The 14916-nt window shown below is 44.3% G+C and overlaps 2 protein-coding genes across 2 annotated transcripts; both read left to right on the forward strand.

The window, feature by feature from the left end:
- The first annotated feature begins 429 nt into the window (after positions 1-429).
- LOC131262557 (CLIP domain-containing serine protease B8-like) lies at positions 430-3622 on the forward strand. The gene is made up of 6 exons (XM_058264602.1): positions 430-526; positions 848-1067; positions 2454-2620; positions 2719-2830; positions 2917-3209; positions 3276-3622. The coding sequence occupies exons 1-6, from the start codon at positions 430-432 to the stop codon at positions 3620-3622; spliced, it is 1236 nt and encodes a 411-aa protein (XP_058120585.1).
- Positions 3623-10178: 6556 nt separating this feature from the next.
- Positions 10179-11120, forward strand: LOC131262567 (zinc finger protein 32-like). The gene has a single exon (XM_058264611.1). The coding sequence runs from the start codon at positions 10179-10181 to the stop codon at positions 11118-11120; it is 942 nt and encodes a 313-aa protein (XP_058120594.1).
- The last annotated feature ends 3796 nt before the right edge of the window (positions 11121-14916 follow it).

The following is a 14916-nucleotide window of genomic DNA, read 5'->3' on the forward strand; positions in this document are numbered from 1 at the left end:
GTTCTCCCCCTGAGTAAGAAGTACATTACCGGTGCGGTGACCCACACGGCACCTGATCGTGACGCCTTTTCAGGGGATTAACGAGTGAAAACCGGTGGGGGAAGAATCACGTGTCAGGCGCTCGCCAAAGGAACAGCGAATCTCGAAGTGATAAAAGAGATGCGTGTTCATGTTCGTAAGAGGTAAGACGATCCATTACGAACATTGAGAAAGAAAAGCGGGAGCTTTTGGGGAGTTTGCGCGATCGACCGATCTCGTGAGATCCGCTCTCACGCGCTGTGTATGTTATGTCGCCGCTGAGTCGAAAACACGATTCGCTTCGCACACACATTCTTGGCCATAAGACGTTGTCGAGCGTGCGGTGCTTTATCAGCTGCTCGGAGCCGACCGTCATTCTAGTTGCTAGTTGAGAGTCCCTCGGTCAAGATCATGGGTACCGGAGTGCGTTCGTTACTGCCATCGTTGGTGCTGCTGTTGTTTCTGTGCGGGTCGCTGTTAGATGTTTCGCGGGTGTTTGCCTCCGAAGGTAAGTGGGCATCTTCATCCGCTTCGCTTGCGCATGTGTGTGTTGGGTACTAGTGTGACCTGCCCGGGGCGGGGGCAAAGACCAATCTCCGCGAGAAGGTGATATGACGAAAAATATGCTAAACATTTCCGGTCGCGCTGGAGCAAAACAGGTCGAAGGCTTCTGCCAAGTAACGTCATCGTAAGGTCGAGTTTTGATCTTCGCTCCGTGTCTTGCAACTGCATTCCGCTACACACTTGTGCATTCCATTTCTTGTTTCTTGTTCCATTGGGATTCGTCATTGATTGGGCCTTTCTTCCACTGAACCGTTACGTCCAACAGAGGAACTTCCAGTATGGGATTCAGTGCGCCTTTGCGACATTCCAAACGAGGAAGCTCCGGGCGAATGTCGGCCACCGGGTGAGTGTGCGGCGTATGGAAAGATCAACGATGTGTCCAGCCTTAGCTCGATTACACGCTTCAGCTTTATCAAACAGATCCAGTGCAACGGTTCGGAGCCGGTGCCGTATGTGTGCTGTCCGCGCAACAGCCATTCCTACCGGTAAGTAACCCTAAGGCGTCAGGCAGACGCATGTGGAGTACGATTTCTGGAGATGTGAAGCCCAAAAACAAACCCATTTGCCCGGAGATTGACGCAAACGGCAGGAGGTGACGGAGGACTTGTGAGTCATAAAGACGCGGGCCTGAGATCGGTTATTATTTCCTTAGAGAAGATCGCCCCGAACAACCGATTGATTGATGCCTTCCAAGTATGCCGCACAGCAGCAGCACCAAACCGGCTCTTTAGAACAGACGCAACCTAAACCAGATGTACTAAAAGTAAACAACTCCATCGAGCTCAATTTCGCGTGTGTCGAAAACCGTGCGTGACAATGTTTAGCTACTTCGGTGCAGGAAGCAAACTTTTGCATCAGCAGAACGAGCTCACGTTTGCAATCGAATTTAACTAATCAGTTAGTACAGAGTGCACAGGAAAATACATTGTTGCCTTATGCATCATGGTTTATAACCAGACTGCATGGAGCCAGTGCTGCAACGGAATACTGCTCGTGACGTCATACGACATTTTGATTCGGAAAACGACTGCACTTAGCCAAGATGAGACGTAATCGGGAATTATTCCATTTTTCTATTCCATGGTTTCGAATTTACAAAGTAACGATAATTTGCAATGAGTAGGGCGTACATTGAAATACGCACTGGCAGCTGCAAGATTGAAACTAATTTTATGATTTCGAAGAGCAGGAAAAATTGAACCCGAAATAATATTCAATTATAACCATTTTGATAATGTGAAAATGTTTTTTGAGCGCCACTCACAGTCATTAAATGTTTGATGACTTTTGGATGTGTTTTCAATCTTAAAATTCAAATTCAAATGGGTAATGAGTTGACCTAGCTTGCCGCCTTAGCTTCCTTACGTACCTATGCGCAAGGTGAATCACAAAGGATACTTGCACACAACACAACACACCCTGGGACGGCGACCGCATTCGAATGAAAAGCATTGCTTCCTAGAAAGTCATCAGGGGTCCATTACAATGAAATTCTTACCAAACACTAGGTAGCCCCCTACCCAAACACCTTTCAACGTCTGGCTATTTACGGTAGGGCTCTGGCTGAAACCGAGAATTGCAACCGATAACGCGGGTCGCTTGAAAATAAATACTCCTTTATTGGCTAACGAGAATTTCTCAACGGTGGGTGTTAAAAGTCGAAGGGCAACCGTCAAGTGATAAGGTTTTATGGCGCAGAACTAGTCGACGGCGATAGACCGTCTTTAGGAGCGTACCGGAGCGCAGCTGTTTTTTTGGTTTCACTCTCCGATTTAAAAATTCGGGTCATTTTTTACGAGCATCGTGCCGGTTCTGGGTTAATTCCGTTTCGATGTTTTACTGATATTTTTCGTTTCGCTCTTATCGTCTAGTGAACCGTATGTGAATGAGACCGTTGCATCAAAAAATCGTATTTCGAGTCGGACGTCTTTCAATCCCGATGCGTGTGGGATCCAGACAACCGTGTTGAAAATTCGGGGTGGTCAGCTGGCCGAGCTGGATGAATTTCCCTGGATGGCGATGCTGCTGTACGAGCGTGGTAGGTAGTGGCTCCGGATGTGTCATGGGGGTCGTTAAATTTGGTTTTAAACTTTCGCCAACGGATTTTCAAACTTTGAATATTTTTCGCTTTTCCAGAGCATAATGCGGTGGCGCAAGGTTGCGGAGGCGCTCTGATCAGTCGGACCTACGTGCTGACGGCGGCACACTGCGTGACCGGAAGGAACTTCGAGCAGCAAAAGGGACGCCTGTAGGTGACAGTGTGCAAAGAACGATCACCCAAGAAGACGTCAACTGATCACTAAATGAGTGTTGTTTGATTTTGTCTCTTCGCAGAAAGTTTGTCCGCCTGCGGGAGTACAACATCCACACCAATCCCGACTGCGTGTACGAGAACAACCTGAAGGATTGCTCGGACGACATGATTGATCTCGAGCCGAAAGCGGTCATTCCACATCCTGAGTATAACTCAGACTCGTCAAACCAGCAGCACGACATAGCGCTGATTAGGATCGAGCAGACACCACCGTTCGGTGACTTTTTGCGTGCGATCTGTCTCCCGACGCAGAACTACAATGGCACTTCCAAAAATCCGCTAAGCGTGTCCGGCTGGGGGCGGACGGATATATGTAAGAAACCTTATTGTATCATCGTAAGATCCGCTAATTCATACCGAACATCTCTTTCTCTTATAGTTAAAAACGATCTAGGTCCAAACGTACTCAGTCCAATCAAGCTGAAGCTGAGCCTGCCGTACGTTGAGCGCAATTCGTGCAGCAAGGCGTTCCAACCGTGGAAGTTCATGCTCGGTCCGGGTCAGATCTGTGCTGGAGGAGAGCATGAGAAGGACACTTGCTCCGGTGACAGTGGGTCACCACTGATGAGCTATGACGTTAAACGGGCTGTGTGGACCATAACGGGCATCGTGAGTCTGGGGGTGCGCGATTGCGGCGTGGCAGGGTTGCCGGGAGTCTACACGTACGTTCACCACTATCTCCCATGGATACGGTCGTACGTGCCGGAGATAACCAAGGAAGATTAAAAACGCACACCACAAAACCGTGCAATGATTATTACTACTTAGGTTTAATGCAATAAATATTGAATCATGAGCTACTTAACAACACTGAATCCAATTCGTCCTTAAAGCTCTCACGTTTATTGAACATCTCTACCGCGTGTTAATACGTTGAAGCCATTTCCATCTTCAGCCATCATCGAACTCCTGCAGTGTCCTTATAAGCCGGAAAATGTCTAGTCCTTTGCCCCACTGTAACACAGATTATTTCCTCCCGAAGTCTTTGTTACCCCAGTTCAAGGTCAGATCACACGATACATGTGATAGACCTGTCTTTATGTTCCGTTATGAGAGTACTATTTTCTGCAAGTCCAGCAAGGTTTTTTTTTCTCCAAGTCTCCAACACAGGGTTAATCAAAGCGTCCTGCTGTTCTACTATGTGGGAACAAAGTCAGCTTCACCCTTTCCAGCACTTGCCCCGACTGCCCGACACATCCGTTGCAAGGGAAATGGTTAACTAAAGTAGGTTAAATCATTGCAGGAGGCTAACTTTCCCCAAGACAACCAACTGGAAGAGTTTAGGTTGGGAAGGTGGTTGTTTGTGTCAATTTATAAGGACAAGGAATTTGTTTTGAATATCGACAAATGAATTCCATTCTATAATGCTACTAAACTGTTTTTATTATTTCCATATTTTTAATTTGAATTATTCCAAAAATGATGATTTCAACTACAAGATCCAGCAACATTTCTTGTGAATCACACTTTCTTTCACCTCAGCAGCAAAATAGAAGTTTTACCCTCAACGGCGTTAGCTGTAAGCATGAAGCCATCATTGCCAAAAAGGAACTGTCAATTAAATAAGCGTTCTTGGCACGAAAGAAAATCCTGAGGCTTCTAACGTCTTTACCGCTTGATACTTTACCGCGAATTATGTTCAATATTGAAAAGAAAATTTTATTTGTTTCACCCTGCAAACGCGTCTGCAACAAGTTGCTCCAGGGTACCTTTTTCGTTTCCTTGACCTGCACTGGCCCGCTCTAAACAGGATAAGAGCGGGCACACGTAGTGCAATACTCTCCGTCTTTTCAAACTACATCATCCACATCATTGGAAACAATGATGCTGCGATTGATGTAGACGTCCTTTCATGTTCTTTGTCAATTCTATCTATGTGTCATTATGTTAATGACAGTCCAACATGTAGTCTTAAAAATAGTATATAAGCCAAATGTTTGTACACACTTGAATAAATGTTTTTATAAAAAAAAAAAAATACAGAAAAATTAATATTCCATCGAATATGTGAAAGTCACGCATTAAAATTTCGTAGAATTGTTTTACATTAAGAAATAAATATGTTTATATGTTTATTAGATTGTCTTATTGCTTGCCTCTAGGGCAATGCAAATACTGCTTAAGATTAACACATGGATAATAATACTTAACTACATTGACAAAGGCAGATTGAAAACGGCCAGAATGGTACCAGGTTCGTTATATCAAGTCATGTGATTGAAAAGTACCAAACCTGTCTAAATGTGGTTAAAAAAAAATAATGCAATTTTATCTTTATTGAAACGCCAATCTCTACAGTTAGCAAAACATGAAAGTAATGTAAAAGTTTTACGCAAGCAAGTAAAAGAATCACCAGACGAGGGAGGAGCATTAAGTAAGTGTATTGCAAAGTATTAAAAACACACGAAGATTTTTTATATGGAAGTTTACTTATAAAACTCCTGTGAAAGACAAGCGTTAATAACTGACTAAAGCATGAACACAATTACCTTATAAGCACCGGTGGTACTGTTGCACTCTGCACCAGGCTATAATATAATGCAATTAAAATGATTGTTTACTAACAAGTTGCTCATAACAGCTGCCTCAAACGAAGGCATTTTAGTAAAGTGCTAGGCAGCAACATTGGCAGCACAGATATACTAAAGAAAAATCATAGTGTGTTCGACTACAACGACCACACCGGCGTCAAACGAATTGAACAGTTTCGACATAACCTTTCACTACTCCCCCTATCAGGCCGTCTACTGACCACCATATTCCCGACCGTGTTGAGCGCCTGTCGAAACTAACGTCAACATTTCAACACGCAATTCAAGCAACTCGCCCGTAACTGTAAACAATTTTCCCCAAACCCTTCGAAAATTGTCTATTTTTCAATTCCAATCACAACCTTGTCACAACAATGTCTTCTTCTTTGCCGTGGGCGTTCGACGCTCTTTTCCGATCGTTAGCTTTCTTTGCCAGGTTTAAGGTTTTACAGTCTGCTTTTTCTCATTCCCGTTGCCTGGTGTTCGTAAAATTGTGATGCATCAATATATTCAAGAAAAAAGCAGCCCTTCTTAGTCGTCTTGGTCACTCAGCATCTTCATCAGGATGATTACCGCTGACTGGAGGACGTTGCTGGGCGAGCGGTGTGAAGTGACTGGTTGACCACAAGGATACGCATCGGAACCGTTGTTGGCTTGCTTCATCCGGTAAGGTTTCCCTTTCGTTGCCGTGAGTACGGTTGACTGGAGTTTATTGATTCTCGTTCGCTAAAGTGAATGAAGTGAACGGTTTTTTCCGAATTGGATCACTCTTCTCACACATAACTTCCTCCTCTCGGAGACAATACAGGCCCATGTGGAGGAAGGAGACGAAAGTGGAAAAGAAATAAATTCGTATAACAACAATATTGTACCACCATAAAGCCACGCACGACTTGGGAAACCTTTTTGTCCAAGGCGGATCAAACAGGAGAAAAAAGAGAAGGTAAATTAATCAAAGAAAAAGGACGTCTGACCGGTACTTCCCCTCGAGCCGAAGCCGAAGTCTATTCGATTCAATCGTACAATCTGGCAGGAGTGTCCGGAGGAAAATGATGTGCATGTTGTCATCGGCGTGCTGTAATTATGTGTTCCTTGGCGATATACCTGAGGGGGACACCGGTGGTGTCTCGAGTATCCTCCAGAGGAAGAATGTCGCAACGTCGTTTTTCCAATCAATTTCTCACGATTAGCAACGGGCGCCGGCATCTCCGAGCAGAACTGGGACAAATTTGTACACTTCTCTTCCTTACACATCCTGCTTCTTGAAAGTGTTCGACTCCCCTTCTATCCTGCAGGCACACTCCAATCATCGTTCTCCCTGTTATTCTGATGCACCCCAAACCGTCCAGCAGTCCGCTTCGTTGGTCCACTAGAAATTGGTAATGAATTAGATGAAGTCACCGACGATGGGACGTGAGCGTGCTAGAAATGGACACGTGCCGGGTTGGTGAGGTTGAAGTGCGTCACCCGAGGCTTCGGTCGCCCAGAGGTGGAGAAGAAAGGTTCCCAAAGCTGACCGGTCAAAATGGGCCAGTGTGCGTGCCGCTCGGGACGATTGTGATTTGAAGTACGAATTCTCGTCCTACAAGTTCACTTCAATTTGTAGGTCTCAAAATAAACCGATGGTACTTAAAAATTGGAATTGTTACCAGTCGAGAATCTACTTTTTTTCGGATAAAGAATATCCATTCCAAATTTCCTTCCGACGGCGAAGTTTTCCCAAGTCGGAAACTCCGAGACACTGCCCGGCTGATGGAAACACTCTCTCTTCGCAACGGCTAACCGGGTTGAAAGGAAGGTTAAAAACCGGATTAAGCAGTTCACTAACTAAGTTACAAACTTGTCCAAACGGCACCGCAACGGAGAGCAAATGGACGAGAACAGCATCCCAATTAGCATCAATCATGCTACGCGTTCATTAACTTTCACCCGGCGTGAGAAAGCGGGTTCTCAAAAGGTTCTTGAGGCTAGAAGTCTGCCGTCGATGTGGTCAGTCGAAGGATGTTTCGTAAACTATCCTTTGCCATTAGAAAGGATTCGACCGTCATTTTCACCGGAAAGTGAGCCGAGGCGTTGAATACAGATTTTGATAAATTTAATTACGCCAATAATCCTCTCACATTACACAATGGACCAACCGAACAGAGCTCATCCCGATTCAGGGATTGTGTATCGCGTAACTTTCTTCTATCTCGAGAAAAGTGTGCGACTCCTAGCTGACTTGGTCCCTCCCGTGGAAGGTAGTTATGGTACGGTAAAAGGATCAAATTACAGCTAACGGGAGGTGGAAAAGAAACCCAAAGCGAACGGAATTCTCCTTGCTAGAAACGTGTCCATGCTGTCGGTCAGGTTTGTTTTTTTGCCTAGTCCAACAGGATTAAGGGTCAGCTAAAGAGTGAGCCATTTTAGAAGAAGTGGCAAGATCTCATCCTTCCAGCATCATCTTTCACGGTAACAAAAAAAAAACGACGGAGATACGGATTCCTCTGGGATTCGGATTCCTCGCGACGGCCGTGCGCAACGTGACCGCTCCGTGTCTATGGGACATCCCTTGCGTATGTTTGCATTTTAAAACGAAACCACAACACACTGTCGGTTCCGTTACCAAGGATACCAGGGGGGGAAGCGAGCCCATATACGCACTCACCGTCCATAACCTGATAACCGGAAACGCACGCATCCGCGCAACCCGGTGGGTAACATGCGAAACGACACACATCGTTGTTGCCATGGTAAGCATCCCCTGGAATGGATCCCAGCTGCAAAGAGCCACGGGAACGAGTTTTGTTGGTCATAAATTGAAAAATATTATTATGATTGAATTTTAAACTTTCATCTCTTCGCTTGCGTTTGTCTTTTGGACAAACATTATTAGTTTAGAGGAGATGGCTGCGTGAGAGGGGAATTGAAAGTAACCAACACCGTCGGGAGGGACATTTTCGCTTTCACAAAATATCGAACAACCCGTGTGTTCCGCTGATTATCACCGGGGAAGATATAGAGGGACACAGATTAATCCGATAAGATGGACCGTTCCGTTTTCCTTCAGCAACGCAGACGTAGACTCCTTCTAACGGGAACGATTGAACGCATGGGAGTGAAATGTGAAATCGCACCATGAATGTTTAGAAAACGAGTTTTTTGTCGCTGTAAGGAATGGTTGAAACAAAACGAACGAATGTAAAACTGCCGTGAAGAAACCGGTTTAAATACTTCAAATGTGTTATGATTCATCGGTGATGAAATACTTTCGACGGAAGCATAGCATAGAACAAAAATAACCAAAGATCCGTTTCATCGAGTAATCACCGTGAACGACATAAAACCCAATTCAGTTTATTTGATTTACGACCTCGTGACATTCACGGGTTCGATTTTCTTCACTTGGTGCATCGGTTTTTGATCATCAAGCTTGTAAAACAAATAAACGCTCTAGATTTCAAACGAGATGTCGATATGTTGTGCAAAGGAGGAATAAAAAACATCATTCCCATTCCACTGCGAGATCGTCGTGCCAATCGCTCGATTGTGGTATTTTTACAGATGGATTTTACCGAAACAGCATTTGTCGGTCTATATACCCCCACAGTGGGTATGCTAGAGTATTAGGGTGGTCACACGAGTTTTGCGTTTTATTCTTTTCAAAATGTTCACTTATAAAATTTGTAAACAAAATCTCAGGATAGTTATTCACCAAATATAACCCTTTATGTTATTTATGATGTGGTAATTATACACAAAGCTAGTACAACCACAATCAGTAACGAACATGAAAAATTTCCTACCTAAATTTGGCTGATATGGTCAACCAACTTTCTTATGTATAACTTTTAAGATCGTTCAACCATACGAAATTACATATTTTTTTAGATGAAAATAAAATTATGAATGTGGTAGAAAATTGCAGTGTATTTCAGACATGATTTATGTAATGTATTATAATCTGCCAACTGCATTGTCATACTAAAAAAAATACATTGACTTTATACATTGTCTAAGTAACTATGATTTCAACGAATTTGGTATTCAATATGCAATTCAATTAATGCACATTTTCGATACTGGTTTTATCAACACTTTTGCTTCGTTGGTGGTCGACCATGATGTGTTGAAAGTCTGTACCACAATCAAACCACTTGAACTGTTCCAAGTCGCGACGCCGACCTTTTAACGCAGATTCGGTTCTATATTAAACAATGCATTACCTCCTCAATCCAAATCGCCTTTAACTACCCCAAGATAGCAGAAGACTGTTCTTTTTGTTGTTTGAAGTTTTATTCCTCCTTTCCACTGGATTGGCTGTCCACGGTGGGCCACTGGCGTCCCAAATGCGCCAACAACCGGCAAATGTCTAATTTTAGCGTTGGCGGCGACGACGACGACGACGCCCGGTTACTTCCTTGGACCCACAGTTCCGCCTCGTTTTGCGACGGCATACTCGGCAACTGTTTATTTTCGCTCCCATCCATTGCATCCACGGTATGCTTTTGGCGTGCAGTATTGGACATCTGTATGTGTGTGAGTGTGTGTGTTTCTCTTCTTCGTACGACCTACTGGGATGCTGCTGTTGTTCCGGTTTCGTCGATGGCGAGCGTGATCTTGGTTGGTCCAACGCCGGTCGGTCAGAATCGGCACGATCCGCGACAGTAACATTCCCGACGCGATCGAGCACGGTTTGATTGGGCCGGTTTGGAGTGAAGAAAAATCTCGTGGTTGGTTTTAGGTTTTATTTACTTTCGTTCCCTCCCGGCATGGCGTCGAGTGGAGCTAGTGAATCGCGGATTACAGGGGGTTCATTGCTCCCCATTGTGCGAAAATCAGCTGATCGAGAGTCGTTGGAGTTGGATGCTGGTGATCGACTAATCGCGCTACCAAAGTGTTACATCTGTGGAGAACGATTTTCCGGCGGTCTGCTTGAGTTGGATCGACATCTGGAGCAACGGCACGCGGCTGACCTGATGCCGTACCGGTGCGAAACGTGTGGAGTCGACGGATTCGTGCCGATTCGGTCGATGCGCGCTATAAATAAACATTTCGCACTGCACGACGTCCAGGAACGGCCACACCGGTGCGTCCATTGTGCGCTGCGCTTCCGGACTGAGCGCAATTTGCACTCGCACGTTCGGTTGTTCCATCGTGGGTGCGTCCGGTTGGATCAAAACACTCCACTATCCACCAGCCAACCGGACCCAGCGGCCGATGGCACCCGCCGATTCCAGTGTCGACACTGTGGCTCCAGCTACAGCTCGCCGAGCGCACGGAAGCGTCACGAGAACACCCACACGCATCGGATCCGCTACCGGTGCGCCGAGTGTGGCAAAGAGTTTGCCAAGCTGGACTGCCTGACGCAGCATGAGCGGATCCACAGCCAGACGCGGCCGTACGCGTGTGATCAGTGCCCGAGTCGGTTCATCCAGCTGGCGCATCTGCGAATCCATAAGCGAGCCCGCCATAGCGGAGAGCGGCCGCACGTGTGCGCCATCTGCAATCGGGGCTTCCGGTGTCGGACGGGACTGAAGGTTCATGGAAGGATCCACACTGGCGAGAAGCCGTTCCGGTGCACGGTGTGTGAGGTGGCGTTCGGTGACGCGGGAACGCTGAGGAAGCATGGTGCGGTGCATCGCGAGTCGTCGATTGGCAAGGCTGGAGCGTATAATGGGCGCCGGTTGGCGATCAGCACTGGACGTGGTTGAGTGTCTCGGAAACACTACCTTAAATCATCAGAAAGCGTGAAGAAGATTCATCTGTTCTTTGAAGAAGAAAGAAAGTTCACTATAAAAAATGAAATGAAGAAAAAATTGTGAATACCAAATTTTATTTCAGAAGTAAGAGTAAATAATACGGCATAGTACTTGTCAGTAAAACTTAAGGACTGGATCGTTCATATGGTTTTCTTTGTAGAATACCCGTTTCTATTTTAACTTCAAAGACTTTTTTGGAAGTTTTTCATGTAGTCAAACGATTTCATTACTTCAAAGTTTAGTTCTAACGACATACTTCTCAGTAGTTCCTCAAAATAAAACAAGGTAGAAAGTTTAAACTTTAACAGAAATTATAAAAAATTGATTTGAAAAGAGGACTTCGAAGCATTAGGCGAATAATGAACATTAAATTAAATTAGCAGCTTTTTGAATAATGAATTATACAAGAAACATAATTATATAGAAAAAACATATAAAGTTTATACTAAACAGTCTATTTTGTAGCTTTTAGAGGGAAAACGTCAGATACATTCGAATGTATCAATAACATTATACCAAATATGACGTAAACGAAAGTGTCCTTGTGGCTTGTGTCAAATTACCAGTACCACCAGACCAAGTCGTTTATGTCCAAAACGTATGTGATAAACTGCGGCAATATAAAATCATTTCCACACTGTCGGATAATGGCCCTGTGGCACAAACTTTAAAACCTAAACATCCTACTAGTGAGTATAAAAGTATGAAATAAACTAACAATCCGCTGGTGTTGGTCATGAATAATCCATTTTAATGTCATTGCCGGAGCATAGGCCTAGATTGGAAATGAGATCAAAGGTACCACATGATGTTCCGAAGGGCATGCGGATAGGCTAAATTTACAAATTCATTCATTACGTGTGTATGACTTGCCACAAAAAATACACCACCAGTCCAATGGCTTCCGAACGATCCAAACGATCAAAGGTGCACAGTGGTCGAAAGAGCTGACGTAATCGAGCGTACGGACCGTCGGAAACTTGGAAACGATCCCGATTGGACCGATGCCACCAGGGCCATTAACAAATGAGACGTTGACGAATAACATATCATCGTCCACCATGTCGATGTGGGCCATCAATTATTGGCTGAAGAAACAAAATCTCTCAAAACATCGAAATCAAAAAAGGGATTAAAAATAAAGTTAAAACAGAAAATGTTTTTCAAGGTTTTTAACAGATTTTTTTACAGTAATCGGCATTTTGAAAAAAAATAATCAGCAGAAATTGAAAAAAAATAATAAAAAGAAATGGAAAAGTTATCTTCAAAAAAGCTTGGTTTTTTTTCAAAAAATGAAATAGATCAAGAACATTAACTCAATTTTTATAGTAAGGCTATGTTGTTAGTATATATCCCTATTGGTTTTGTCACTTTGTTTAGTATTAACTCAATGGTACATTCAACTGATCAACTCAATCAATGACGACTAATTGTTTCATATACAATTCAACTATTGAAGGTGTTTAAACTGTTCCCATATGTTCTAGTTAGTATGTCCACTTCGTTTTAGTTTCATTTATTCGTTTTATAATACTTTTCTTTTACGTATTCATCTGTTTTTGTTTTATCTCAGACTTTCATAATGTTAGAACATTAACATAAACAGCACTTTTGTTTTCCCTTCGCTTGAAATATTTCTTTTTTGAAAAATGATCCACCTCTCCGTGCAATCTGCTGCAAATGAACTCACCACGATTCGCGCATAATTGCAAACCATCATTACACCCGGGCGCAACCAAAGTGCACCGTCAGTGACAAATTACCGAACGCTGGTCGCAATTTGCATACAATCGCAATGATCCTCTCGGAAAGGGGAAAATAAAAACACAGATTATCCTCCGCTCGCGCAAAGGGGAAAATGTAGGGCAACAGCTGTTTTTCGCACAACAGTGTATACGCATCCTAAGAACGACACCGTATGCCGCGACGTCACTGAAGTGCAAGGATTGCCGGAGTCAATTTGTATCTGTCAGTCGGACGATTTAATAACGACGCCCATCGACGGCTGTTCGGGATACCTCGGGGGCCCGGAAGCCGGTAGTTAGAGCTTCATTATTCGACGATAAATTAACATAATGCACTGACAAATATTAACTTTCCGTGCGCGTTGACGCAAATCCGTTGCCCGATGCCATTCCGGAATACTTCTGCCGGTGACGGGTTCAAAAGTGCGGCCCAACCAATCTCGCGCGGTTTGTCCCATATTTCATGCACCCGTCCGATCCGGAACCGGTAACTTTCACTCCCGGCGGCACAATGGGGTTCACGGCTGGGTGAAGTTCTGACGGCACGCCGAGGGCAGATTGCACATCCATTAACTCTCCATTGAACCCGCCGAAATTTCCATATTGCAATTGATTTTCAATAAAATATTCATTAATTTCTCATCAACGACAACAGCAACGGGCCTGCTGTAACGGGCTGGGTTTCCGGCGAGCGTGTCACGCGGCGGAAGACGCCGGGATGGTGGGCCGGAAGCAACCGGTGCTCCAGTTTTTTCTTCCTCCGGATGTCAGCGTAATTGTTTGACGTGATTTACATTCGGGTGGAAATTTAAGCGGCGTGAAAATGGTTTAATGTTACTTCGAAAAGAGCACAAAGTGGAACAACTGAGTTCTCTTTAATAAACACACACATGCTTTAAAGCACACCGAGAATAAACTCCCCGGTCGCATGATAGAGTCTTTAATCCACATTATCCGACCGGCTGGAAGTGGATCAAAACCTCATCGCATCGTTTATGTCCTTCTACGTCGGGGACATAATTCCTTCCCACTTCGAGGCGCGACCAAGGGGTGAGTAGTTTCCATTCTTGTTCGTCAGCTTCGTGTAAATAAAAGATGAAAACGTCATGTTTTCCTCCCGATTGCGTTGCCAAACAGCGTGAAACGCTTCCCGCTCTTCCATGGGCACCTCTCAGTGACGTAAGGCCACTTCAAGTGAAACAAAAGTCCTTTCACCTTTCGTCACGACGTCATCCAATGGTCCGATGTCCTTCCAGTGCTGAAGTGCTGAAAATGCACGAAAAAAGAAAAGAAGGACACTTGAAACATACGCACGAACGCACACATACACATACATCTCATGCTCCTATTGCGTTTGTTCGCACCTCACAATCCGTCGTCGATCATCCAGCTCTTTGAAAGGCCGGACGCTTTGATTTGCGAACGAAAGTGTCCTTAGCGTCTCGAGCACAAGAGGTCGCCTCAAGATGGCCACCCCGGGATGGTTTTCTTTTTATCTTACGCATCGCAAATTACGTCAAAGACATTCTACCCCTGCCCAGCTCCGGTAGGGAAACTCCGGGAGGTGTGAAGCCGAAAACCGGGACAACCAAGGTGTGAGCGTTAAATCCGATTGGGACAAAAGAGTGTCAGGGGGATGAATGGAGAGAGGAGAGATTTTTCCCCATTAAAAGCACAAATGAACCCTCAGGGGTGGCCCTGAAGGAGCAGTTTTGGCAGCTGGAGCAAGTTATTCCATTCGTATACGCCCAAAGACGATGCAGGAAGAAGTGATTACTCAAAAATAAAAATTTCTGGTTTGTTTTCAAAATCCATTGCTTATTTGTGTTTCTACAATAGCGATTTTCTTCTTACTTTCATAAAAGTAAATTTAAAATCGAATAATTGCTAACTGTAACATGATAAATTAAGGTTTTAGATTTTTACATCATTTCTTTCTTATTGGCAAACAAAATATACCTCAAGGAAATGACTGCTATTGCGTACGAGTAAATTATATTATC

The sequence above is a fragment of the Anopheles coustani genome, chromosome 3, assembly GCF_943734705.1.
Source record: "Anopheles coustani chromosome 3, idAnoCousDA_361_x.2, whole genome shotgun sequence".
NCBI lineage: Eukaryota > Metazoa > Arthropoda > Insecta > Diptera > Culicidae > Anopheles > Anopheles coustani.

Bases quoted from the DNA above. Each gene is read 5' to 3' on its own strand.
- LOC131262557 (XM_058264602.1), top strand. From the start codon at position 430: ATGGGTACCGGAGTGCGTTCGTTACTGCCATCGTTGGTGCTGCTGTTG. The intron at 527-847 runs GTAAGTGGGCAT...TACGTCCAACAG, and splicing joins GCGGGTGTTTGCCTCCGAAG to AGGAACTTCCAGTATGGGAT. The intron at 1,068-2,453 runs GTAAGTAACCCT...CTTATCGTCTAG, and splicing joins CGCAACAGCCATTCCTACCG to TGAACCGTATGTGAATGAGA.
- LOC131262567 (XM_058264611.1), top strand. From the start codon at position 10,179: ATGGCGTCGAGTGGAGCTAGTGAATCGCGGATTACAGGGGGTTCATTG.